At 37.1% G+C, this 27,483-nt stretch overlaps 4 protein-coding genes and 1 non-coding gene across 5 annotated transcripts; 2 read left to right on the top strand and 3 right to left on the bottom strand.

The window, feature by feature from the left end:
* Positions 1–1,095: 1,095 nt before the first annotated feature.
* On the bottom strand, positions 1,096–1,166 carry TRNAG-GCC (transfer RNA glycine (anticodon GCC)). The gene has a single exon. It is a non-coding gene; the product is annotated as a tRNA-Gly (tRNA).
* Positions 1,167–3,908: 2,742 nt separating this feature from the next.
* Positions 3,909–4,529, bottom strand: LOC147868016 (germin-like protein 5-1). The gene has a single exon (XM_087315764.1). It carries the CDS (start codon positions 4,527–4,529, stop codon positions 3,909–3,911), a length of 621 nt encoding a protein of 206 aa, XP_087171890.1.
* Positions 4,530–13,091: 8,562 nt separating this feature from the next.
* On the top strand, positions 13,092–16,229 carry LOC147868017 (uncharacterized). The gene is made up of 8 exons (XM_087315945.1): positions 13,092–13,288; positions 13,430–13,627; positions 14,697–14,922; positions 15,011–15,084; positions 15,168–15,272; positions 15,364–15,491; positions 15,575–15,695; positions 15,781–16,229. The coding sequence occupies exons 1-8, from the start codon at positions 13,156–13,158 to the stop codon at positions 15,879–15,881; spliced, it is 1,086 nt and encodes a 361-aa protein (XP_087172071.1). The 5' UTR covers positions 13,092–13,155; the 3' UTR covers positions 15,882–16,229.
* A 2,248-nt stretch (positions 16,230–18,477) lies between these two features.
* FMN/FHY (riboflavin kinase/FMN hydrolase) lies at positions 18,478–24,126 on the top strand. The gene is made up of 10 exons (XM_087315946.1): positions 18,478–18,639; positions 21,127–21,313; positions 21,582–21,712; positions 21,805–21,874; positions 22,139–22,204; positions 22,293–22,453; positions 22,888–22,983; positions 23,083–23,234; positions 23,653–23,736; positions 23,810–24,126. The coding sequence occupies exons 1-10, from the start codon at positions 18,519–18,521 to the stop codon at positions 23,951–23,953; spliced, it is 1,212 nt and encodes a 403-aa protein (XP_087172072.1). The 5' UTR covers positions 18,478–18,518; the 3' UTR covers positions 23,954–24,126.
* On the bottom strand, positions 24,067–26,638 carry LOC147868019 (uncharacterized). The gene is made up of 2 exons (XM_087315947.1): positions 25,944–26,638; positions 24,067–24,617 (listed from the first exon to the last, which is right to left on the bottom strand). Exons 1-2 carry the CDS (start codon positions 26,589–26,591, stop codon positions 24,252–24,254), a joined length of 1,014 nt encoding a protein of 337 aa, XP_087172073.1. The 5' UTR covers positions 26,592–26,638; the 3' UTR covers positions 24,067–24,251.
* Positions 26,639–27,483: the final 845 nt, after the last annotated feature.

Raw genomic sequence — 27,483 nt, forward strand, 5'->3', positions numbered from 1 at the left:
GTTGAAGAAATACATAATTATGAAAAGGAGTATGTTGATTTTCTTCTCCTCTCCAATGGAAGACATGTATTGGAGGTCTCTTATACTACAACAATCCGTTGTTTTGAAGAGGACAATGTCTGGTCTACGATATCTTCTTTAGTAGTTTGGGTATTGTGGAAGGCTAGATGTAAATGTGAATTTCATAAAGTCAAATAGAATGCGGTCGAGTTAGTCAAGGAGATATGGTTAATGCTCCTACATACTCTAAGAGGTCAATATGAGGCAACAACTGGTGAGCTTGATGTTGTGATTCGTAAACAACAACAATTTCAAGGAATTAGGAAAAATGCAGAGGTCTTCACATCTTTTGGAGAGAGAATAAAGTGAAAATATGCTCCACCAATATGGATTTTTCCGCCCCCCATCTTGGAAGGGCCTTACATGTGTGCTTTTGATACTCGACATGTTGGTTGATGTGGGTACGAGGGTTATAATTTATTGTATGAATTTGTTGTAGCCTTTGGGCATCTTTCCATTAATACAAAGGTGAATCTTTATTTAAAAAAAGAAAAGAAAAGAGAGTAGTATGTATTATTGACTAGCGGGTTGACATGTATTGACCATGTGCTTGCCGATTACCTTTTGTCAATATTCACTAGTTACATCCATTACCTTTTGACACTTAAAATGTTCTAATTGTGAAGAGATCACAATCATTTGCATAAAATGAAATCCCTCACCTCCATTACCTTTCGGTACTTCAACAACTCTAACTCCAAAGATATCACAATCCTTCACATAAAACCAAATCCCTGCACATCCAATTGCTCTTAACTCCAAAGAGAACACAATCCTCCACATAAAACCAAATTCCCTCTATTTGAATTTGGTTCTTTGACATTTTACGAATGATTCTTATTGATGCAAAAAATGACCTCTTACATGACCTAACTTGAGGCTTGCATGAATTTTTACCTAGTCATAATTCAAATGTCTTCAACTATTGGACTGACGAATGTAAAGAGGGGAGAAGATCGAGAATTACATAAAAAGTCATAAAACAATTTGGACTATTGTATCGAAGTAAAATGATGAATATAATTTTAAAATGCTTGCACTGGCCGGGAATCGAACCCGGGTCTGTACCGTGGCAGGGTACTATTCTACCACTAGACCACCAGTGCTGATGTGGTGTCTATGAATAGAAATAATAAAACACAGTTTTCTATGCAACTGAAGATTTATCTCATATAGCTCCGGTGATTTCACATTATATTTGCGATAAATGTTCCCAAGCACCGTCGAGATGTGAGTACATATTTTATATGGTCCAGCAAAACCTTCAAATATCACCGATTAAAATGTAATGGGGAACTCCTAATACTCGGACCATTTACCCCTTAGGGAATATAACTAAGGAAGACATACTTGAAAAGAAACAATAGGATTCTCTCAAACATGTCATGTTTTTGAATATGGGATATGAGAGTTCCTCTTGTATTTATAAAATGTTGTTGATAGTTGGACCGTCAAAGTGCATGCTTGGATCTTCATCCTCTTCTTCTTTTTTCTAAACAACATACCCTTCCATTAGTTTTTAAAAAGGCATATCAACGACAAAATACAAAATAGTTGGAAAGGAAGTGACTATCCTTCCCAAGCCCATCTTCTGTAAGACAAGGGCTAGCCATGGATCCTTCGTTTGATGAAATTGATTGAGCATTTCCTCAAATTTCCCATTCTCAACATATCTTGCAATCATGCAATCATGGATCTTCGTCCTCTTTAATGTTAGAAGTTTGCCAACCACCTGAATGTTCATTATATTGTCTTGAATGTCGATCCATCAATTTGGCGGTTAAGCTTTGTCTAACGACTTACTCTTCTGACCAAAAATAAATATCCGTTATGCTTTGATGAAAGGTTGGTGCTCCTTGTTGCATTACCTCCTCATGAACAAAAGAAATCAAGATGCTTTCATCTTGATGTTCAATATAACATCCTTATAAAAAAACTTCATATCGTTAGATGCAATGAAATGTGATAATTTGTCTTTCTTTGGAAGGTTAATTGTGTGATTGATGTGGTCAACAACATCGTGTACAATCAATGCCCAAGCCTCTAATGAACATCGTCACATTTACGCATTGAAAGGATCAAGATGGCACTCAAGCAAGGAACATTTATTTAAGACTCTTTGGTTTATTTATGAAACCCCAAGTCAACAATACAAAGGAACAATCTATGGTGAGGTAAAATATTTAGTGATGCATGTTTCTTCTATGCAAGTTTGCAAGTTTGCAAATGGGCTCATTCATAGGAGTAAAGTCTGGATAACTAGAAAGCGTGTGGATTTGTGGGTTTATGTAAGAGTGGGTCATTGTAGATGGTGAGATTCTTTGGGTCATAGTAATGATGAGTGTTAGTGTGGCGAAGAGGTTAATGAGATGTAATGAATGAAGTTTGAGAAGGGTCATGGCTTTGCAAGGACTGCCTTTTGTAGCTTCTAAAACATTGGTAATGTCTAAATATTGGTGTGAGTCATGTGCACATGCTACAACACACATTTCAGACTCCCTCTTCTTTTTGTCATTGATTCCAATTGCCAACCTTCATACAAGTGCATCCAATCTTAGGTGAACTAAAGGCAAATGCCATTCTTGTGTCACTTCTAGGTGTGCTACAACAAGCCATCATCTTTCTCTTAGTCAGAGTTCTATCCTCACGAAGTGGTATATCGCGGTCAGATTGTTCTTTACTCTTTTGTGAGCAAAACCAGCAAGAGTGGTAGTCAACCACACTAGACTTGACCTGTTACACTGATATATTATGACCCAAGTGAATTCTTTCTCACCAACTTTAAATAGTTGTGTCGCAATGTCCTTTAAGTGTTTGCTCAACACTATCTAGTTAATACTAAACAAAGCATACATGGATGAGCAAACCACTCTTTGAATAGTTAACAAAAACCACAAATCTCATACAAGAAGATTAGTGTAAGGCTAAGAGTTAAAACATGTAACATTAATCTCAAGAAAAGTGTTGAGGGAGAGAAGGAAAGAAAGAAGGAGAAAAGTTGTGGTCTAAATCTCATGAATGAGGAAGTTCCACTAAATAGGGACAAAAAATGACCTTTATATTTATTTCTGATGTATTTATTGGCCCTTTTCTCACTAGTGTGGCCATAAGAAACTTGATATAGTGTATGCGACTATAGGGTACTCAAGTTTGGAGATAGACAGTTTAAATTGATAAACTTAAAACCACTTCAGAAGCATTCAAACAAATAGATTTTAATAACTAAACCACATATAACTATAAAAATTTAATTGATAACCTATCCTAATATTCATAACGGTTAACACCATTGCATGTTGACAATTAGTTTAGACACAAATTTGGGAGAGAATTTGATGGAGCTCAGAAGATCGGGCGACAAAGAAGTTTGGGAGGACACTAAGAGAGGATGTTAGGAATTATGACAGGACGCATTAAGATGAAAGGATTTTAATTTGAGAGTTGGCCATTCAATCCAATGCGGTGAGCAATCCAAGAACTTCAAATTTGGATGGAGGCAATGGCCAAATGATTATGGAGGTAGATCAACAAAATGAGACAAGAACAACAAGCAAATGACTATTATTATATCCCAAACTCAGAGTCTTGATGCTCAAAAGATGAACTCGGATGGAAATACATTTGGATTTACATCTCTAGATTAAGGCATGAGAAATGTGTGTAATTTCTTACAACATCCCAAAAACTCAACAACCTTTGGAAATTCACATCCCTTAAATCTTTAAGCTGATTTTGGAAATCATTTTAAGAACCATGACAAGATAGGATCCTTTGCATTATTACAATCCACACACATGCTATACGTTCTATCGTGATGTCCCCCATATGACACCAAAGGAACACAGCGATCAAGAACTGGAGATGATTTTCTTGAGATATTGAATCTCCGTGGCATTGACACCAAAGGAACGGGCGAGGAGGGCATCTTCGATGGCAGGGTGAGAGGCAAAGAGGGCTCCCGGGATGCGAGAAGTTCCCGGGTTTTGGCTATTAAAAGACACAATCCCGACGGCATGCGTTTTCCCAACATTCATCTGAAAATGAATTAAGCCTTGGGGGATGATGAACAGATCTCCGGCAGAGAGAGTGGCTGCGAATAGCTTCTCGTCGGAGCTAACGAACCCGGCGAAGAGGGTACCTTGGAGGACATAGATGAGTTCGGAGCCGCGCGGGTGGACATGTGGCGGGTTTACACCTCCGGGATTGAAATCAGATCTGGAAGCCGAGAGGCCCAGGGTGTTGAGGCCTGGGAAATTTGCGGCATTCGCGCGCACAGCCACGTACCCGAACTTGGATGCCGAAGCATTCCCGGGAGTCCGCAGAAGAATCGATGCGAAGTCAGATCCGGTCGCGTTCGCCGGATTCTTGCATACAAAGCCATTCACTCTGGTGGTCGAGTTGGTGTCGGCGACACAGAAGTCTTGTAGGGGGGCGGGATCGGTGGCCGACACAACCACGATGATAGCCATCGCGATCGTGCACCACAACATTACGTAAATAGAAGAAGAAGAAGAAGAGGAGGAGGAGGAGACTCTAGTACCCATCTCCATCAATTCTGTATTCTCTCACCTTTGCCTTTGCTTTGGCTTTTCTTCTATATGTAGTTAGTTCCTTGGAGCCTCATATATGTAGTTCCCGGAGCCTAGGTGGAATCTCCCCTTTCTGTCTTATAATATTGGGTTAAAAGATTCTCACTTGCAAATTGATAAGCCTAAAGTCAAACCTTTGCTAGGTCTAGTATGAGATCTCGAATTCCTGAAGTACAACTCTAGGAGGCCTAAAGTCAACTATGGGAGAGTAACCACATTTTAGAAGCCTCGTGTAGTACCATTCTTAGAACTTAGAAGCCTTGTGTAGTACCATTCTTAGAAGCCTTGTAGAGTATGATTCATAGACGCCAAAACATGGCTCTTGTACGACAATACATGTAAATACTAGTTAGACATTTGTATAAATTTTTATGATTATATTCAATAGTCCCAATGGAACAACTCAATTTGTTTGTCGAGGGGAAGAGAGAGGGAAATGAATAGGTAAAGGTTCCAAAATATGGCTATTTTTCACCTCCCCTATTAAGAAGGGTACAACTTACAAGTTTCCAAGATAAGCAAATTTTCTCAACAAAGCCAATTGTTTATTTTGAACACAACTTCGACTATAATACAAGCCAAGTATCCTCCATTCTAGGTGGCCCTAACTCACTAAGAAACTTCTCAGTGAATTAGGAATTTTGTATTATTGATGTCTAATAAAACAAATTTGTAAGTGCTTAATTATCTAAAATATCACATTTGGTGTAATCTTTGGTTGATGAAATTGATAGAGGTGGAAATCTATCTCTCTAGTAATCCAACTCGCAATCGCCCCAAATTCTGTCCGTAGAATATTTAATACATTTCACCATGAAAATCATAAACTCCAAATATATTATGAAGTAACAATAATATGTGCCACAACAATCAAGTCACTAGATGTGGGTGTACCGAGTACTACTAATACTCCCACCATGAGTAAGTGCGAAACTCAAATTTAGAAATATTTGCTCTGATTTAATCGCACAAGCGTAGTCATTTTGAACTTGTTGTCTCGTTTTATTCCAAGAAGTTTGGTTCACGAACCATTTTCTTCCATTCAAAACTTAAAACGTACAACATACTAATTCAAATACTTGAAATCAAGTTTCATGTGAATCATCTATCAAACTATCCGATTAATAAACAATCAATGAAAATTAGAAAACATTGTTGACTTTGTATTGCATGTTAAGTAAAATGTTGAATTGCTTTCTTATGGTGCTGGACTTTCATTATCAATGTCATTTTCATTAAATACATGGTGTTTTACTACATATCATCCATAAGAGTATACAAGCTTAATTTACCAATGTGTAATGCCAATAAATACCCCTTGTTAAGTATATAGAATTTCTATGTTTCTAAATGTTGACCTACCACACACACATAAAGAAATTCTAAGGTATAATCAAATAAGTAATCATAAATAAATAGCTATTGTAAAGCATAGCTCTACTTGGGATGTATACAATAAATTAGTAATCTTAAAAGAAACAAAGTTACAATGTTACATGCATCATTGTTCTAAATATAATGTCTCCATGCATACATGATGGGTTCACAAAATAATATAATGTCTCCATGCATACATGATGGGTTCACAAAATTCAATGATAGTGATTGACTCCATAAATCTAAAGGAAAAATCTTAGATTCATTTGATTGATAAATAACATTCCATCAAAAAACATTATTGTCACATTCTCACCTACCACATTTCTACCTTTTTTTATGGAGCTTCGATGCTCAAATCAAGCCTACAAAGAATACTTTTAAGTTATAAATAGCAAGGTGAGATTTGTCATCGTGCTAAGTGTGTCGCATAAACGGAAGTGCATGTGCTAATCGAGCAGGACCACAAGGAACTTGAACTAAGGAAGATGTGATGCCATTTTGAAGAGTTACTTGCAACAATACCTCTCAAAATCTTCATGCATTGCTTATCCTTTTGTGGATTCCCTGTTATGGAATGACCCCTCATGTAGTCTCGTCACAAAATGACCTTCATGTAATGAAAGAGTGTTCATGGAATGACGAGGCATTCATGCAATGTATGGGTATTGCACAATCAAGGGGCCCTCGTAGAATGAAGGCCCATGAGGCATTGATCACGTTTTCTTCACATGCACTCACTCCCAAAACCTCAAATACACCATCTTCGCACACATATTGCCAATTTTTTATCCCAAATCCTAAGCTAAGTAATAACACTAAAACATTTATAAGGTTTGCTAATACAAAGGTTTTAGATATAAATAAACTAACGAGATACATTGCTTAAGCCCCTTTTACATGGGGTACTAAGAGACAAGATTAGGAATCCAAATAGGCTAACAACTAAGAAGTAGTCTAGTGTTAACAAATTTTGGTGAGGCTAGCTTATACATTCAATGTCAATACCACCTCTTGTTGATGCAATTTTGTGAGTTTTAAGGATTCCACTTCATTGGAATGCCCCCTCTTATAATCGATTCATAGACTTCCTTCTTGGAATGACCATAGTGTAATGAAGGGGCACTCATGGATTGGAGAGGCGGTCATGCAATGAATGGCCGCCCATGGAATGAAGGGGTGCTCATGGAATGACAACATATGCCACTTTGATCACGGTTTCGTCACATGCTCTCACTCCCAAAACCTCGAAGACACCATAAACATCTCTCCATGCACATTAACACAGAATTTCTTCGAAACCCTAAGTTAATTAATGACATGAAAACAGTCATAAGCTCCACTAATAACACTAAAACGCGTTGAATGGAGAGAAAACATTGTATATGAAGAACACACCCATTTTGAGGCTACTATATTGTGCAAACGTTTGATTCGCTCATACCCACACACATTCATTCATTCAAACTTGGTTTGGTTGGGTTTGGTTTGAGAGTATCAAACCCAAACTATTTAAGACTCAAACCTTCATCAGGGCTCAACTTCATCTTCCAGGACATTTAAAATTTGCTACACACAATGTGGTCCGAAAAATGACAACGTTAGTGAGGCTTCTCCCGCTCAATACTCTTTCGCCATAGCCGTGAGCTCCGTGGATTCTCCTGAAGGCACAAACAGATTAAAGAAAAGAAATCATAAACTGTGAAGCCTTTCCCTCGCCATTGCCACGAGCTCCCTGGATTCTTTATGAAGGCAATGGTTACAGATAGATCAAAGAAAAGAAATCAGAAATTGTGAATCCTCAACCTCTCCAGTGCCACGAGTTCCTTGGATTCTCTCGAAGCAACAGTTATAGACAGATAAAAGAAAAGAAATAAAAAAGTGAGAATCCGTTCCCTCGCCATTGTCGCGAGCTCTGTAGATTCTCTCCCGAAGGAACAGTTAAATGATACATAGTGAGAAAAGCCAAAAGGGCATTTCTCACTATTTATCACTAAATATATAAGTTAATACAAAACAAAGGTTTTTTGTTGTGCCCGCCAAAAACATTTGGTGTGTCTTTTTCTGTGCTGTCTTTTTTTCTCTGTGTTGTTCAATCTTCTTCTCTGCAGGAAAAACAAGAAAATAGCAACTCGTCCAACTGTAGTATCAGAGTGAAGGGCTTCGTCAAAGACCTTGTTTGTGGTAGGAATCGTTTGTTTCTCTGTTTTTTGCCCCTCTTTGCGTATGTTGTTTGCAGAAACTTGCCAAACTGAGGTAATATCTAGTACTTGTTGCCCCTGTTACAACTCATTTTCCCATCCTTTTGTGAGCCATTTTTTGCTTTGGAACGTGTCACCATTCAAGAAGTGTTTTCCCTCTCTCAACCTAGAGACAATAGCAACAGTAAATATGTACTTACTAGTCTTTGATTATCGAAAGAGAGGAGTGTTTCTAGTTTACAAAAGAGAGGATTTGCATGATAAATGCTTGGTCACTTGAGGTGAGATTGTGAAATTAGAAGTTATGTTTTAGTCGCATTCCATTTACTTTTGGCTGAAATACAAGTGAGGTCTTGTTCTTAGGCGAACGCAGATAATTCTTGTTTTTGGGGGCCTAAATTTGACGGATCCAACTTCGCCTTGTGGAAGAATCAAATGAGAGATGTTCTTATTTAAAGAAGGCAATTAAGGCCATAAGGTGGTTACGGCCATTAGGTGGCGAAGCCAAGAGACCTAAGGGCATGTCCAATGAAGATTGGGAATAGTTGATCTCTTGGCAATGTCTACCATAAGATTGCACCTAGCTGGCAATGTATACTTCACGGTCTTGGACTGTGACTCAGCCGAAAAGTTATGGACTGATATTGTCGCCTCTCATTTGAATGATTTTGATGCACTATGGTCACAATTTCAGGCTTAGAAAATGACTACGGATGATGAGCTACAATGTGTATTTCTATCATGCACTTTGCCTAGCTCTGGGGACACATTTTGCTCCGCTCATAGCAATAGTGCACCAAATGGGAAACTAGTCTATAATGACATATGTGGAGCACTAGTGATTGAGCGAAGAAATTCGTAGGAAATCTATGATTGTATCACATAATGGAGATGCATATAATGTGTATGAGGTTGGTTCTTGCAAGAACCAACACTGTGGTAGGAGCCACACGAGAAACAATAGTATAAACGATAGAGGTAGAAGCAAGTCTAGGACGAAAAGCATGGAGTATCATTATTGACGTAAAAAGGGAGACCTGAAGAAAGATTGTTATGCCTTGAAAAATAAGGAAAAAGATAATGTTAAATTCAAAGGTGATGGGCATGGAAGATAATCTAGCGGTCCCTCTTCTTGGGTGGAAATAGAGGAAGTAAATGCAACATGTGATCAGACTGACATCTTGGTCTTAGATGATGTTAGCACACATGTTGGGGTGAATATGGGTTTTTCTCCATCCCACATAGAGAGTGATTGACATGTTATGAAGCTAGGTCACTTGGGAAAGTTTGACTTGGAGACTCACATTAGTGTGATGTGAATGACATTGGAGATATCTCAATGCACTTTAGTGATGGTTCTCATCTTACCATCAAAGATGTATGCCATGTTCCTCAACTAACTCATAATCTAATGTCCGTTGGTCCGCTTGATGGCAACAACTATAAGGTGATATTTGCTTCCCAATCCTTCCGTATAATGAAAGGAAATATGATTGTTGCAAAAGGGAACAAAGTTGGTTCCCTCTACCCTCTATTTGTTCATAAAAAAGAACAACTATTGGTTGTCACATACTAGCCAATAAGGAGCATTTGGCATGCCTGTTTAGGCCACATGTCAAGAAATGGGATGGAAATTCTATCTCATTATGGCCACTTACCTAAGTTGTCATTCTCTGATTTTGCCTTATGTGAACATTGCCAACATGGTAAGCAACCAAAAGTGCACATAAGACCAGTGTTAACTAATCCACTAAACCATTGGATCTTGTTCACACAGATGTTTGTGGACCTATGGCTACAAGATCTTTGGGTGGTGCATTGTACTTTGTTACTTTCATTGATGATGCCAATAGAAAAGTTTGGGTTTATCCAATTAAGGGAAAGGATGATGTATACCCTACATTCAGAGAATGGCTTGTTTCGGTTGAGTTGGAAAAGGACATAAAGCTTAAGGTTTTACATTCAAACAATGGAGGTGAGTATAACTCTCACGAATTTGGTGACTTTTGTAAGTCTAGAGACATTTAGAGAGAGTTTACAACTCTTTACACCCTTGTTCAAAATGGTGTGGTTCAGAGGATTAATAGAACCATCCAGGACCGAGTTTTCTCTATGCAACACCATGCAAACCTCTCACAAGGTTTTTGGGCAGAAGTTGTTTTAACAACAATCCATGTGATTAACCTATCATTGAACACAACCATAGGTCTAAAAGTGGCACAAGAGTTGTGGATAGGCAATGCACCCCATTATGCTCATCTTAGAGTTTTTGAATGTGAGGCATATTTACACATTCCAAAACAACTAAGAAAGAAATTGGATTATAAATGCCGAAAATGTATTTTCCCGGGTTATGGAATTGATGGGCAGTTTGGATATCACTTATGGGACCTTGACACACGTACTGTTGTCAGAAGTAGCAATGTTGTTTTTTATTAGAACAAAATGCATAAACGGTTTGTAAAGGAGGTAGAAGTGAGAAAGGTCATGTTTAAGGATGTTGTGCCTTGATGTGGATGCTTCTACATGTGCTCAACCACGAAAAAATATTGCTGGTCAACATAATGATGCCCAAAATAATGATGCTCTGCACAATGATGTACGAAATGATGATTTTCAACAAGAATATGTTGAGAATGATGTTTCTAAGGCACAACCTGATTGTATTCAAGTTCAGGAATCATTGAGGAGATCCACGTGTGTCTCCAAAGCACCTAGTAAATTTGCTAATTACGTAATGCTATCAGATGCCACGATGAGCCTTCATGTTACGATGAAGTTATATTTGCCCACGATCATGCTAAGTGGAAACAAGTTATTCAAAATGAGTTGGATAGTATCCATAAGAATGGAACTTGGGATTTAGTGCCTTTGCCCAAAGGCAGGAAAGCACTACCATGTAAATGGGTGTATAAGTACAAATACACATCCGATAGTGTTCTTCCCAAGTATAAAGCTCGCATTGTGGCAAAAGGTTTTAAGCAAGAACAATGAGTCGATTTTGATGAAATCTTCTCCCTGGTATTCAAGATGACTACATTATGCATGATGCTTACATTGGTTGCCAAAAAACGATTTTGATTTATTTCAAATGGATGTAAAAACAACTTTTTTGCATGGAGATCTCGATGAAGAGATCTATATGGAGCAACCAAAGAGTTTTGAGGTTTATGGGAAAATGCCTTTGGTATGTAAACTTAAGAAATTTTTTTATGGTCTTAAGCAATCGCCTCGAAAATGGTATAAAAATTTCAATGCTTTTATGAGATCCTAAAGTTATGTTAAGAGTAATGAAGACTCATGCTTATATACAAAGAAATGTATAGATGACTCATATGTGATCTTGATACTCTATGTAGATGACATGCTCATTGCCGATAAAAACTGAGTTGTCCAAACTAAAGGAAAATCTAAATCAAACCTTTGATATGAAAAATTTGGGAAATGCAAACACATCCTTGGATTGCGTATTGCTCGGGATTGGAGTAATGGATGTATTTATTTGTCTCAATTTGAGAAGTTTAATATGGAGAGCGCAAAGCCTTTGAGCACACCATGATCTATGCATGTTAAATTGAGCAAAGATGAATGTCCCAAATGTGATAATGAAGTGGAGTTCATGAGTAAAATTCCTTACCAGTCAGTTGTTGGTAGTCTTATGTACGCTATGATAGCGACTAGGCTAGACATTGCATTTGCAATGGGAGATGTGAGCAGCTTTTTTGTCAAACATTGGTAAGAAACATTGGGACGCAGTTAAAATGATATTGAGATATTTGAGTGGCACCAAGAATAAGTGTATATGTTTAGGTGACAGAAATGTATTCATTATTGGATATATAGACTTTGATTATGTTGGTGTTCTAACAACGGCAAGTCTACGTCGGGGAATATTTTTTAGTTTATGGGGGGTGCCATATCTTGGAGATCTCGTCTTCAAGAGTGCATTGCTCTATCCACTATAGAAGTAGAGTATATTGTGGCTAGTGAAGCATGTAAGGAAGTTGTATGGTTGTCCAGATTAGCTTTTGACATGGGCATACTTCAACTTGAACCCATAGTGTTTTGTGATAGTTAGAGTGCCATTGCATTGGCGAAAAACCCAGTATACCATGCAAAGACCAAGCACATTGGAGTGCGATATCACTTCATCTGAGTGTGCATAGTTGTTGGTCACATCATTGTTGAGAAAGTTGTCTCTCAACAAAATGCCACAAATGCATTGACCAAACTTGTACCCCATGATGCACTAGAGCATTGTTGTCACTTGATGGGAATTACTTAGCTCTTGATGATACACACAATTTTATGTATATTTTGTAACATATTCATAAAGTAGGATGGGTAGGTCTTGTACAATCTTCCCATCACTTTTGTTGATTCCTCGTTTGCCTTGTAAAACCGCGGTTTAAACAGTTTAATGGTTTTTTAGTTTTTTAAAATTTTAAAAATTGTTTTTAAACAATGTTTTCATATTCATGCCTTATTCTCACAATTTAGGAAAATCTTTAAAATTTTGAAAATTTAAATAATGAAATATTTTAAAATTTGACCTAAGCTGAAAACCAAAACCGAACAACAAAACCGCGGTTTTACCAATTTAATGGCTTTATGGTTTGACAAAAAATTTAATGGATCGATTCAACGGTTTCGTGGTTCGGTTCAGTTCAGGTTTTTTAAAAATTAACGGTTCGGGTTTGACCGTCTCGAACCGAACCGAACTGTTGCCGATTGTTCAAAAAACAGTCCCCTCCAAAAACATTTGGACTGTGTCTTTTTCTGTGCTGTCTTTTTTTCTCTGTGCTGTTCAATCACTTCTTCTCTGCAGGAAAAAAAGAACAGGAAAACAGCAGCTCTTCCACTTCTCCTTGCTCAAATCGGGGAAAGAAAGAAGCAGAAAGCACGAAAGTGAGAGAGGGAGAGAGACTATGGGAGAAGATTGCAGTTCTTCCATTACCAACTTCTGCAAAGAGATCCGTGGTTTCACCTCTCACCTCGAGTCTTCCTGTGCAGCCCTACGAATAGCTGTGGACCAGAAACCTTCCTCTCTTCCATCTCAAAGTACTGCTCTTCTCTTCCCGTTTCTTTCCCTTCCTTCCTAATGTTTCCACACATATAATATCCGAATATTCATTTTGAGTTTTTTTGTTTTGTGTAGCATCTCCTATCTGTTTGTTTATTGCATCTGTTATTCCTCTGCAGATCTTCCTTCTCTTCTCACTGCTCTAATTGGTCGCATATCTTCTGCAAATCAGGCTGTGGAAAGGTTGGAGTCCAGGACTGTGAACACCATTTCATTCCAAGAGATCCTTGGACACTTAAAGGAGATCTACAAGCAAAACGAGAGAAGTGTCTCTGCACTTGAAGAGCGGCTGACGGATTATGGGTACACTGCACCAGGTAAAGCGGAACTAAGAAGCTGAAAATTTGTTAAGCTAGCTAGGGGCACTGTAGCTTTTTTGTCTGACACAGTGTTATACATGTAATCTGATATATTAAGGTTTTAGCATTGTACTTATCGTACTAATATTTTTGATGCGTTAGCCATTGGATGTTGCAAATCTTTGACAGTGTCGATGTTTTGAATTTTCTGCTAAGAATGTAGCCTAATGTATGCACTCTAACATGTACTGTACTACATGAAGGTTTGATTTCCATTTGCTGGTAAAGTATGTAGTTCGACACACCCATTTTATTACATGCAGTCTGATACGCACATTGCTATTCATGTAGTTTTTATTTCCATCTTCTTGCAAAGGATGCAGTTGATGTACTCATTGTAATACATGTGGTCTGCAATGTACATCGTCATGCATGTAGTCTGACAGCGCAAGGTGGAATGAATTGCTTTAGTGTTGTATTTGTTATCACATATTTTTGATAAGTTAGCCCGGCATAATCTGTGTTTTGGATTCTTTCAAGTTGTGAAGAATGTATCTTGATAAAATATAGTTCATGTTGTCCGATACATTCTAACCATGTGGTCTGATGCATCATATATTCAGCTTGTGAGACTTTTGTTTTGCTATGTTAAATGTAGCCTGATACATTGCTAGACACAAAGTCAGCTACATACGTGGCACCTGTAGCCTGTAACTTGAAGCACTGTATTGGCCCGATACATATAGCAAAGGAAGTAATTAGATACATGTAGTCTGGGGCATTATGAGCTGTGATACATGCAGCCTACACATTATAAATAGACTGCTAGGTATAATCAACTTCTGAAGAATACAGCTTGGTACATTATATGCAGGCTGATACATTGTAATTTGGGATACATGTAGTTGATACTTTCAAACACACGTAATATGACCCATTATATAAATTTTAATATTGCAGTACATAGGCTGATTTGCTACACTGGAATACAGAAAGAGAATGTTCTAATTTTACACTGCATTTTAAGTTTACAGTTTGTGGCGTTTAATCCTCTAAATTTATTGGTAGAATTCTTTGTTTGCTCCAGATAAAGAGTCTTTTGCAGAGGATATTGGCGAAGATTTGGCTGAAGCAACTTCGGCATTTGTGGACTCGGATCTAAAAACATCACATTGTTTGAATGGAGGTGTATTTTCTGTGCTAGAAAATGTTCAGAAATCGCGATCAATTTCCTCATCACTTGGAGAAAATGGACGGTCCCATGCTGATACATATGCGGAGACAGTAAAAGAACCTGGACAAAATGATTCATCGTATCCTATCATGTACAAAATTTTCAGTTAACAGATGTCATTACTTGCATTCCTGAGTGCTCATGTCTGCTCCTTAATTCAGTCTTAGATTCATAGAAACCCTCAGTCTGCAGGATTTAGGGTTATCTGCTGCAGGTCTTGCTTGTTTAGCCCTAGAAGAAGGTACTTCGTTTTTGGTCAAAATTCGTTTTTGGTACTTCCTCTTTTATATAAGCAAAGGGTCATATAGGTTGTGCATTTAACAGGATCAACTCCTGTGGTGGATTACAATACACATGTTCGTGTGCTCACTCCGAAGGAAACCGTATTTCAGGAATCCCATGCAGAAGTGTTATCATCAAAGACTCTGGGTGAGATAGCGATTGAACGATTATTAGTGCAAGCGAAGACTCCAAATGTTTTTACAACTGAAATTCTTGTCAATGTTTGCTTCATTTGTAGTCAAAGATGAGGCCAAGGGGTCTCCCACTGTCTCAACCACCAATAAAATTAGGATGCTATTGAAGCCTGTAGATGAAAATGAATATTTCAATAGCCCAACATGGATAAAGTTAAAGGTCTCTCTTGAGGTATGCTCACCTTTTCAATCAGGTCCAACTCTGGAACTATAGAGTAACACCATGTTTAGCATGTTATGTGATGATTTATACAGGATCTGAACAATTTTGTGGAAACTATATGTGAGTTCTTTGTCAAGAAAAGAAATGGTTGTGATGGTATTGAACAGGGAGACTATGTCCTTGATCAAGACGATTTATCATCTCTAGATGAAGGTGTATTATTCTGCCTACCAATCAGAGCTCCTATTGTTCATATTTTAGTGCTCTGTTATTCTGATACCCTTTTTCTGCATCTTAGGTGACAAGGTGAAGCCATGCTTGTTATTCCTTGTACGGCTGGGACGCTTTCGGGCTGGCCATGAAAATGGTGCGACAGTATATCATGTTGTACAACATTAGTTTGAGTTTGATGTATGTATGATCTTAAATGGTTTAATATAGTCAGGAATTCTTATCATTATTATGCCTTAGAACCGGAGCTATGTAAATTAATAAACTCTAGATGTAACACGTATTGGAAAGGAGAGTTACATTTCAACAAATAAATGGCTAGGGAGCCATTCTATATTCCCTCTGTATTGGCTCCGAAAAAGTGCTGATTGATAGTATTGAAATGGATGATGGTGCGCAGGAGAAATAGCCTCCGAGACAAATCAGTGTGTATGTATAAACTTACCTCTATGCTGATAGTTTGCTTCATATGTATATTTGTTGGATATATATCATTACAACTCCTATATGTGATCATTGCTGCATGTTTTATATTACTAATTGCGTGTTTTATTTATCCTTTATATTTTATGTCATTCCTGCACGTTTTATAAGCATTGCTCTAGAAGTGTTAGCTCAAATCATGCTCCAAGTTCACCGTTTACTAATACATATATGTGAGCATGCAAATTAGCTGTTAAAAAGACATATTTCATCAAATGGTGGTGGTAAGTTAGTGTTTTTATATACATGATAATATCAATTCATATTTGTTCATGACTTGGTGTAGCGAGGAGTCTTGCTAACACCTCTTTAACAAAACCCTGGTATTATTATTATTCGGAGTTATATGTGAGATTAAACAACTAGGTTGACAACCCTCCCATCATAGCATTTGTTGAAATCAAATTTCTCCCAATAATGGTTCCTTCATAAATTAAGCAGTCAGAAACTAATGACCCAAAGTATTTGTCAAGAGCAATGCAGCTGTTTCGAACTACAGCTCTATTCTTTAAAGACATGCTCTAAGCAGTGTGAAAGTCTGGTTGCTATTAATGCGTCAAATGCCTAATTAAATTCCATCATAGAATATTATTCTTATATTTCATTGCATGTATTTCATGTTTTAATGCATTCACCTAAATTTTAGTCTGTGGGGATGGCAAATCTCTGTATTTAGATTGATGGTCATAATTGGAAATTTGTTCTTCCCCACAGAAGTTCAATCGACATGGTAGCTATTTTGTGAAATTTCAAATGAATTCCAATAGCGTTTATATTATCACCTAATTAGCATAACGTTATTCAGCATTAGGAATGATATTTTGGGAATTTGAGTCGATTGTAAAAAGTTAATCTTTCCTATAAGTAATACTCAAAACCCTAGAGGAAAATATGGGCTTGTAATATTGTCAAAGAGTTCAAAGAGTATTGATTCAAATATGAACCTTGCTGAGAGTGTGCATAATATCGGTGTGACATTTACAAACTCTATTTGTCTTTAGCATAACGTTATTCAGTGTTAGGAAAGATATTTTGGGAATTTGAGTAGTATTTATTTAAATGTCGATTGTAAAAAGTTAATCTTTCTTATAAGTAATACTCAAAACCCTAGAGGAAAATATGGGCTTGTAATATTGTCAAAGAGTTCAAAGAGTATTGATTCAAATATGAACCTTGCTGAGAGTGTGCATAATATCGGTGTGGCATTTACAAACTCTATTTGTCTTGTCTTTGCACAACTTTTGCCATGAATTTTACATTTTACTTTGCATTGTCTCTCATGTAATTACTATGTTTCAGTGCTAGTGTATGCATAAAAGGACTCTTCATATACTTAATTGAGGCATTCACGTTCTTTGTGGGTGACATCCACATGTATGCATGAAAACTAGCTAAACAAAGGTGGGCAAGGTATGGATGAATGTAGTTATTCTTGATTGCTATGCACCAACTCATGGGAGTCAACATTTATTATGTCGCATAAAATGTTGAGGTTAGGAGGACTCAAAAAGACTTGGGTGTGAAAAGGAGGTGTTAGTTGATGACTCTAGCTTGTCAAAGGTTGTGCTTAGTTGAAGAAAACACTTACTTAGTTGAGGAAACCCTTGTCGAAGAAACCACTTTTATAGGGAGGGATGCACCTCATTTGCATATAATGCAAATGCTTCTTTCCCCATATGAAAGTAAAAAAACGGAATAGATTTTAATGTGGCCTCTCTAACAGAGAATCGAACTAAAGGAGTATATTTTATTGCGGCCGTTCTAATAGAGAATCAAACACCGCAACTCCTACACACATTGAGTGGCCCTAGCCACTAGGCCATTCACTTTTATTAATTTTATAATATATATATATATATATATATATATATATATAATATACATACATACATATATATGTATGTATACTTTGTGGCTCCCTTTCCTTTGCCCCTTCTCCCGCGTGCTACACATTCTCCCTCTCTTACTTTTTCACACACAATGTGACTCCATTCTTTATCCTTGTTTTCGCCACTTTTCCCACCTTCAGGCCCACCACATCACGTCTACGACAGACATCTTTCTTTCTTCATCTTTCTATGTTGCCAAATTTTAAAGTCAAATCAATCAAAGTCCCTAGGAAAAACATGAGCATGTATCACTCACTCACTCACTATGTGGGTATAAAGCTTTTGACGACAGATAATAATTGAGAGTGTTTTTTGTCAAAAGAAGGAAGGCTATTTTTGTAATTTGCCTATTCTTTGTGAAGAAGCTTGCTATCGATATCGACAGGGGAGCTTTCCCCTCCCTCTTCTGCTGTGCCGACTCGATCGCCTGCACATGCTCTGTCTTTGCAGAGCGTTCGTATCTTCATCATTCCTACCCTCCTGTAACCTGCGAGCAATGTCTAAACCTCTCTCACACGTCATATTTGACCTCGATGGAACCCTCATCGACACAGGTAAGCTCAATATCAGCATTTGACGACGTGTATGCATGTGTGTACCATCGTTGATCTCTATGTTTCTGGTTGTACTCTTTTCATACGAGTAAGTTACTTTTGTTTTCATAAAACATAAATCCATGTGTTGTATAAACCTCGTGATTGAATATGTTCCAAAATCTAAAAGTTGCAATGCCATGTCTATTACATGCAATACACATTCATATCTATGCACATTTGCACACTTAACTAAACTGGAACATACCCATATCCGCATCTACATGCACTCATAAATGCACACACACACACACACAAATGTATATTCAGACTTTTGCATTTTTGAAGCAAAAACATGGCTAAACAGTACATGGGGATTGTGATGGGCAAGAAAGCATTGCTACAACTTTTTTGCATCAAATGTTCTGATTTAGTCCACAAGAATTGTGTGATAAACCTGTCAGCATGTATCTGGGGAGGAATTATTGCTTCACCCAAAGCCCCAATAGCTTAGTTACAATTTCATTTTGCGCAAGATCTCTTTGCAATGTAGAAACACAAATTTAAGATCTCAAACTCATCTCGACGCAATTTGAATTTTTTATATTTCCACAGAGGCAACTCGTAAAATTTGGTAGATTCATACTACATAAACTAGTTCCTTGGAAGTTACAGTGCTTCCAAAGGGCAGTAAATGCCAATAGGATCAGGTTCCATTAACTTGGTTGCAATTTCATTTGCTTGGCATGAAACTGTGTGCAACATAGACAGACATGATTGAAGACTCAATTTGACATGGCCAGGTAGTTATATTGACCATTCATGAGGACTTTGAGACACTGCTTGGCCACATAGTCTTTCACCACGTTTTGTATTTCTTTATTCTTTATCAAGGGTAGGGTATAAAGTAAATGAGAGCCAGAACCCTGACAACATTGCCAGTAACAAAATTCTAATTACATCAATTTCAGCAGTATGACACTGATAGCGTTGTAGATTCAAGCCATGTCTTCTTGTATCTTTGTTCTCTTTGAATTGAAGAAGATTCCACACAAGCAGTCAATCTCTGAGCATGCAGTTAGCCTATTACAAAGGACAGGCCATGCAATTTCTTATATGGAAGAGCTTAACTGACCCTGATAGATAAGGAGTAACTCAGCCATGAAATGTAAAAATTCTAGCATATGTAAAACAATAATGCAGGAAAGAGCGACATGCTCAAAGTTTGGGATTGGTGCGTCATCCATTGGGTCTAATCAGGTGCAAACACTACACAGCTCAGTGACATCACTGATTGGTTTCTCACCTGCCACATTGTGCACTAGTCTGACATAGGTATTTTGCTTTGGCTTCTTGGACGTGTGCTTCTTTTCTCGGTGCTAATGGATTTCAATTGACATTTAGAAGCTGTCTGTCCTTTCTAAATGCAAATTAAGGATTTTCCACCAAAAACATTTTTGTTATCAAATGATTTGCTTCAAAGTTCCTTCTGTCCATCCAAACAGTTTGCCTTCAGAGTCTACTTTGTTGCCTCTGAATTCTGTGTACTTCCTAGCAACAAAGCATTGGCCATGAATGCATTTGCAATCAGCTGTGAAATGTTGTCACATCAGGCAGTGTACAGTAATCCTTCAGTTCTTTGGGTAGATTGCAATAATACTCTTCAACATGTGCAGACAATGAAGCTGTCTTGAAAGAGAAAACTAGCAATATGGCTTCCTAGAACTTATTTTTGTTTCTTTCTAGATTCTGGAAAATTCATCTAGCTTTTCCAAGCTGTCATTAAATCCACATTTAAAAATGTTTCAACCATCCAGCTGAGAAACATTCTTTGAATTGAACCCATGAAGAATGCAGATGACTTTGCATGAACAATGTGGTCCATCATGGCAACACGTTATTCTTCAAGAAAGTGGCTACCTGGTGCACTTCATCACTGCACCAGATTGTTGTATGAAAGGAAAAGCAGTCAGCAGTCAGTTTAGAATACATAGCACTCAAGTTTAAAACGTCAGTATTGTGCTCTTCCAGACAATCCTTTGCATTTCTAAACGTGCCAAATGGTCATAAATTGGTACATGTATGAATGGCTATCCAACATTTTTGAGCCCTCATATGTTCTTGTTGTACGGTGAGAAAGTGGGCATGCAAAACACCCTGCAAGGGCTGAAATGTTTTCACTTTTTCTCAATCACTGATAGCATCCAAGTGACTTTATGTAGGGCCTAACCCCTAACTTGAAAGCGACTTTATAAGTTGCACAACTTTATGAGTGGATGCACACTTCTCCACACTCATCGACCAACTGGCCAATCGTCAATCCCATGGCTTACCTAGATTTTGCCAATGTCTGTTTGCCGATATAATTGACTCCTAGCAGCATCCCAATTTCTCGTTCCAGACGAATCTGTCCATGGATATTGTGCTGTAGCTCACTACACTATATGACATATTACTTGGTGAGATGTAAATAATTTATAATCTGATTTTTCTTGTGGAAATTTACAGAGAGGATTATTCACGACGTCAATCAGATTTTGTTCTCCAAATTTGGTAAAATTTGGGACTCCAAAGAACTGCATAAGGTCATTGGCATGCAACAGTTTGAGGCTGCCAGAGTTTTAGTGGAAGATTATGAGTTACCATGTACAGCAGAAGCGTTTTTGGATTTATGTGCACCTTTATATAAGGAAAGGTTAGATATCCATTGCATTTTTAGAGTTATCTGTAATTTATAAGGAAATGTTAGACACCATTGCATTTTTGGATGGTGTATCATCATTTAAGAAATGCTTATATACTTGCATATATGAAATTTTTTATGCCTCTACTTAAGAGAAGGTTAGATATAAATTGCATATAGGAAAATATGTGTATCTTTATGCAAAGAAAAGTTTGATTTCTTAAATATGTTCTTGATCATGTGAATAACATCTTGGAAAACCGTAATGTGAAATGTGTAGATGGTCAATGGCCCGACCTCTTCCAGGGGCAGCTCGTCTAATCAAGCATTTCCATGATCATAAGATACCCATGGCTTTGGCTTCCAACTCTTTGAAGGCTAACATCCTTGATAAATTGAAATATCACCCTGGTTCAACTTTTTCTCGTTATCTCTTATCTGGTTTTCGTTTAATGATTTTTTGTGAGTATCAGGAGATGAGTTGGAAATGAAATGCCTTTCAGGTTGGACAGAATATTTTGCTGTGATTGTTGGCAGTGATATGGTGAAACAAACAAAGCCTGCACCAGAAATGTAAGAACCAGATATAATAAACCAAATACAAAATCACCAAGTCTAGTACCAGAATACATGTAACCATACGCGTAGTCATAAAATCTCCAGCCAGAAATAGATTTACTCAGTAATATGGAAGCATAAATTCGGGTACCAGAAACACATTTAACCCTATACATGATTATGAAATTTTATACCAGAAATAGATTCAATCATATACATTATCATAATGAAGAAATAGTATGTCATGATCTATTAAAAACCTCCTTTTGTACTGCACAGATATACAACAGCAGCAAAACTACTAGGCGTAGAACCAGAGAGTTGTCTTGTCATTGAGGATTCACCGTAAACTTTTCTTTTTATTTATTTATTGAAGAAGATAGTAAGGCTAGAACTATGTAAGCTACAAATGTATTAACTCCTTTAGCTGCAGCCCTGGCGTTATTGCGGGAAAGGCAGCTGGGATGCAGGTAGTCGCGATTCCATCTCTGCCTAAGAAAGAGGCTCATGACAAATACAGTTCAGCTGATTGTATTCTTAGCTCTCTTCTAGATTTCAAGCCTGAGACTTGGGGTTTTGCACCTTTTCAAGATTGTAAGTTCTTAATCCTGCATCCTACTCCTACTTACTAGTCTAGCATTTTTCTTTTTAAATACTGAACTGGTGTCATAATTTGTGCTATTGCTATCTTTAAATTCTCAAACTTTACCCTCTGCCAACACAAATTCCTTAAAGAAGGTCATATCTTCATTTCACATATATAAATGAATTGAAATTTTGTTGTGATAAAAGCTGCTGCTGAATAAAATGGATGAAATTTTGTTTTAAAGTAAAAACATACCATTAACTAAAATGATTGAAAATTGGATAATAGAAACACACTTCTCAAATATTATGAACAGCACAAACATTTCATTACGCACATGTTTGATATGTTCAAACATATATACAAACTTCAAAAACTATTCATGCTACATGATAACAATTCTATGATGAGCAAATGAATTTGTTTTGTCCATTCTCCACAGGGGTATGTGATGCTCTTCCTATCGAGCCATGGTATGTGGCTGGCCCAGTTATCAAGGGATATGGCCGTGGTTCAAAGGTCTTAGGAATACCAACTGGTATGTTCACATCAAATTTCGTGATTGTGGTTATGTTATTTCCAAGCCTAGTTATTAGAGGAATTTTGATTAATATTAATCTCCAAAATGGGTTTGCAGCTAATCTACCAACATCATCGTTTTCAACCATCCTTTCAGACTATGTTTGTGGCATTTATCTTGGGTGGGCTGGCCTCTCTAACCGAGGAGTTTTTAAAATGGTGATGAGTGTGGGTTGGAATCCTTATTTCGACAATTCAGAGAAAACAGTTGTGAGGCCTTAGTACCTACCTATTATGAGGAGTTTGATGAGTTATACTCCTTAAGAATTATGCACATTGTTAAGAAATGTAAAACCATTCCTAATTGTTCCAAAACCAATTATCCTTCCTTCTCTTACTACAGGATGGGCTAATCCATAGCAGCATCATCGTAATGTTTTCATTTTTGGCTGTTTTCGAACTGTCTTTTGGTGGTTTTTTAAATCCTTTATGTTTTTGGTTCTCCCATATATGTACTCATGTTTCTGAACCTCAATCATTTTCTCACTTAAGCTTCCTCATCTCATTTCTCTCATCATATCATGCCATCAGTATTTCAATGTTATAAGAGATTTTAGATCTAATTCGAGTACTTTTAATTCAAAGCAAGAAAATGAAAGCATTACATTTTCTTTATTTCTTTTTTCAGGAGCCTTGGTTGCTGCATGAATTTTCAGAAGATTTCTATGGTGAGGAGCTCCGGTTGGTTGTGGTTGGCTACATTCGTCCTGAGGTATTTAATAAGCATTTGGTTGGCTATTTAAAACGTTTTACATCACATTATAAGTATTTTTTTTTTATGTCAGGCAAATTTTCCTTCACTGGAAGCTCTTGTTGAGAGAATCCATGAGGATGGGCGCATTGCCCAACGTGCTTTGGAGGTTTCTCCATACTCGGAATACCAAAATGACCCATCGTTGGTCACATCAGGAAACCGTGGAGAAAATTAACCCATTTGTATTTAGTATCTGAATTTAACTTCCAATATGTGTAATTTGATATTTGTAGCATTTACTTTGCATCTATTATTAGAGCAGCTGTAGGAAAAATATATTTAAATCACAAAAAAAAATCCATTTTATTATTTGATATGGACAAATGTAAAATAATGAGACCAAATTTTTATATCTGTGCTCATCAGCCTTGTTCCAGGGATGTGTTTGATTTGTACATCAGTTGAAGATTGAAATTGCAATGGATTTCCAAGTTGTTGTGAAGTAGGTATGTATTGATGATCTCCTTGTCTATTTAAAATATTAGCTTTGGTACATTTTTTATAGAACTACGTGCATTCAGAATCCCAACTCTTCCATCTTGGATTTCTTTCTCCTTGCTGTTCATCTTTAAACTTAGTTCTCCTTTGATGTTGACATCGTCGTTTAATTTTGCATTTTGTATTTCCTTGTCTGTATCCTTAGGCATCCCATTGTTTGTCAACGTGCTTGATTGATTTGATTGTTCATGTTTGGAAGCAAAATAAGCATTCTTAGCAACAATATATCTCTCGAATGCTCTAAGGAGAAGCTTTGGAATCAAGATGCAAAATATATTTATATTGCAATGTATAAAGTTGGCCACGACTAAGCACCTCCCAAACAATACCCATAGAGCATCCTGTAAACAAACAATCCAATGAATTGAAATGTACTTATTGCCTCAAAAAGAATTCAGTGGGCTTGTTAGAGAAGGGTCCCTAAATGTCTCCCCACTTTGGCCACCCATATAAGGGTATAGTCAAATGAAGACGCGGAAACCAAGTGTCATCCGTTTCATGTGGATATTGAAGTAACAATGCACCCTTCATAGAGTAAGTCAATCAACAACAAAGTATAATGCAAACCTCAACTTTGCTTACTACAACAACTAATGTTTACACATAAATGAATGAAGTGCTAAAAACTTTCTCAAGGTTATGTTTTCGAGTTGAGTTTTTTTTTGTTTTTTAAATGAAGACGGACAAATGCTACTGTATTGCTAAAATATCCCTTAAACTATTGATATTGCCAAAATACCGGTGCCCTCTTTTCCTCAAATCCCCCCCCCCCCCCCCTCTTTGGGAAAACACATTGTTATATTAATTGGAGGTGAAAAACGAGATATTGGTAATATAATTTAGTGTGCCCAATACATGGATAATGGCATATGTTGAAGCACGAATAGATACAGGAAGAACACCCTACCTAGAACAAAATCTCCACTTGACCCAACAAACATAATTGTCAAATCAATACTCTTTTCATATTATGAAAGTGGGGGATTTATGCCAATAGGCAACACATGTTGTACAACTAAAGAGAGATTAATGTTTCAATGTGATGAAGTTGTGAATAAAAGTATATGTTGTCATTACCACTTCCATTGTGACACTTGTCAAGGATGCTTCAAAACTATAGTTGTAATCTTTTAAATAATTCAAAGCATGAAAGTGATTATTTGAATGTTGCATGCTTATCTCTTTCATTATAACACAATACATTCATTAAAGGCACAACTAGCAATTTCAATTGTATAAGTCTTTGATGCAAATCGACAATAAATGTAGTGTTGCTATTTCAAATATGTTCCCAACTAATCATTATTTATAAAATGTTAATGCGAGACTCCCAAACAAAATATAATCACAAGGATATCATGAGGCTTGGTGTCGTGATGATGTGGTAGGGTCTACAATATCAATTAGAGATATATATACTTTATTAGGAAAGAGGTTCTTTTATGTTCAAACTCATGAGTTTGTATATAATACATGCAAGGAATACGATGTTGAATATAGGCTCACAATAGGTTCTAGCCAAATTTCTTTACATTATGTAGATTTTTACTTTCTACAACCAAGGTCTATAATGGACATTATGCATGACATAATGAAGCTTATATTTTTAGTTTTGGTTGAAAATGTGTGCAAAAGCACATAAACAATGACAATAATATTGATGATACCTGGGAGTATTGGTGAAGAGAGAAGGCTTGAAGCATCCAATTGGTTAGAGAAAAGACGCAACGAGTGGTGTAGAGGAGTGTTAGGATGACACGGACCGGGGGCGAGAAGCGAGGGTATTGGCTTATCACTAGCTCACTCAACAATTGTGATGCCGATAGAAACAAGTGTGGTGTGGCAGCACGTGCAGGATCGGGATTCCCACGTGAGAACCCTCCCAAAGCAAATGCTAGAGGAAGAAAGAAACTCAACAATGTTCCCACCACAATGTACGCTTGTCGCCATGTGCCCTTCCTTGTTTCATGTGATTTTTGCAATGTTATATGAGTCATCGGATATGCTGGGAATGCACAACGACATGACAACAAAAATATGTATATTGTAACAAACACCACAAATAATGCATCTTCCAAAGGAACAAGCCCACTTGCCACAAACACAATAATGAATGCCCCTAGTTGCACTTCAATCGAGCCTCTTGATCCTATCATTTCTTTCAGCATCATTGTCGCCTCTTCGTCATCCTCATCCACAGTCGTTGATCTTACCCTTATCCATGGCTCGATTGACTTCATCCATGGCCATGCAAGGACCCTACCAACCTTTCCCAATAAATCATGTCCTCTTGTTGTTGTTCTTCGATTGGCCATCCTATTGCTCCTATTCTTTTTGCTCTTTGTGTTTATCACAATCCGTTTCATTCCTTATATGTATCCCCTATGTGTTGTGCTTTGCTTCCTTTCCCCACCAACATCCCTCAAGGAGAATATCCTCATTCCTACCTTGCATTTCAAGAAATATATACTATACACTTCAAGATGGGTTTTGTAAGAAAAGGATTAAATGTTAAATGAAAACACTACTTGTGTGATACATGTAACTTGTAAGGACATAATTGCACGAATGGCCAAATAAAACCCCAACTTTATCCTAGCATTTACACTTCTTTATTTTGAAGCTAATTATACCCTATAATGAATGTCCAAAAGCTAGCTTGCAACTAGACATTGTCACTAAAGCTATTCTTTAGGTAGCCTAGTAAAGTGAGTAATTTTCATGTAAAAGTGGATCATGTCGGGTGTGTGCACCATAGCGGGTAGCATTTCGACATTTGCATTCCACACTATTATAACCGATTCTTGAAAACGAACTAGAAACATTGTGTATGTAATGTTCGACATAGTTTATTTCATACTTAGATGTACATTTTAGGCATGTCCCAACCCCAATTGCAAGAACAATTAAGCCATATAAATATTTTTTTAGCAAAAACAGGCTCATTGCACTCTACTAAACCACATATAAAATAGTAAGGTTCCATGCCCTAGAATCTCTATTTCACTCCTTTTTTGTTCAGTAACGATCCCAACAGTTACATATATTTTATGTTTTTTTTGTTGGTTTTTCTTGATAAAAAGAATATAGCATAATTATATTAATCCATAGGAATTTTGACATTTGGCCATATGAAAATATATTTGTATCCTTTTCTAGCGTGTGTGTATTTGAGATGCTTTGGGAAGCGTTAAATTGTGTCTCAAA

This window comes from Azolla caroliniana, unplaced genomic scaffold, assembly GCF_043228905.1.
Source record: "Azolla caroliniana isolate FFs.n. ecotype wild unplaced genomic scaffold, voAzoCaro1.0.p SCAF_2, whole genome shotgun sequence".
NCBI classification, from domain to species: domain Eukaryota; kingdom Viridiplantae; phylum Streptophyta; class Polypodiopsida; order Salviniales; family Salviniaceae; genus Azolla; species Azolla caroliniana.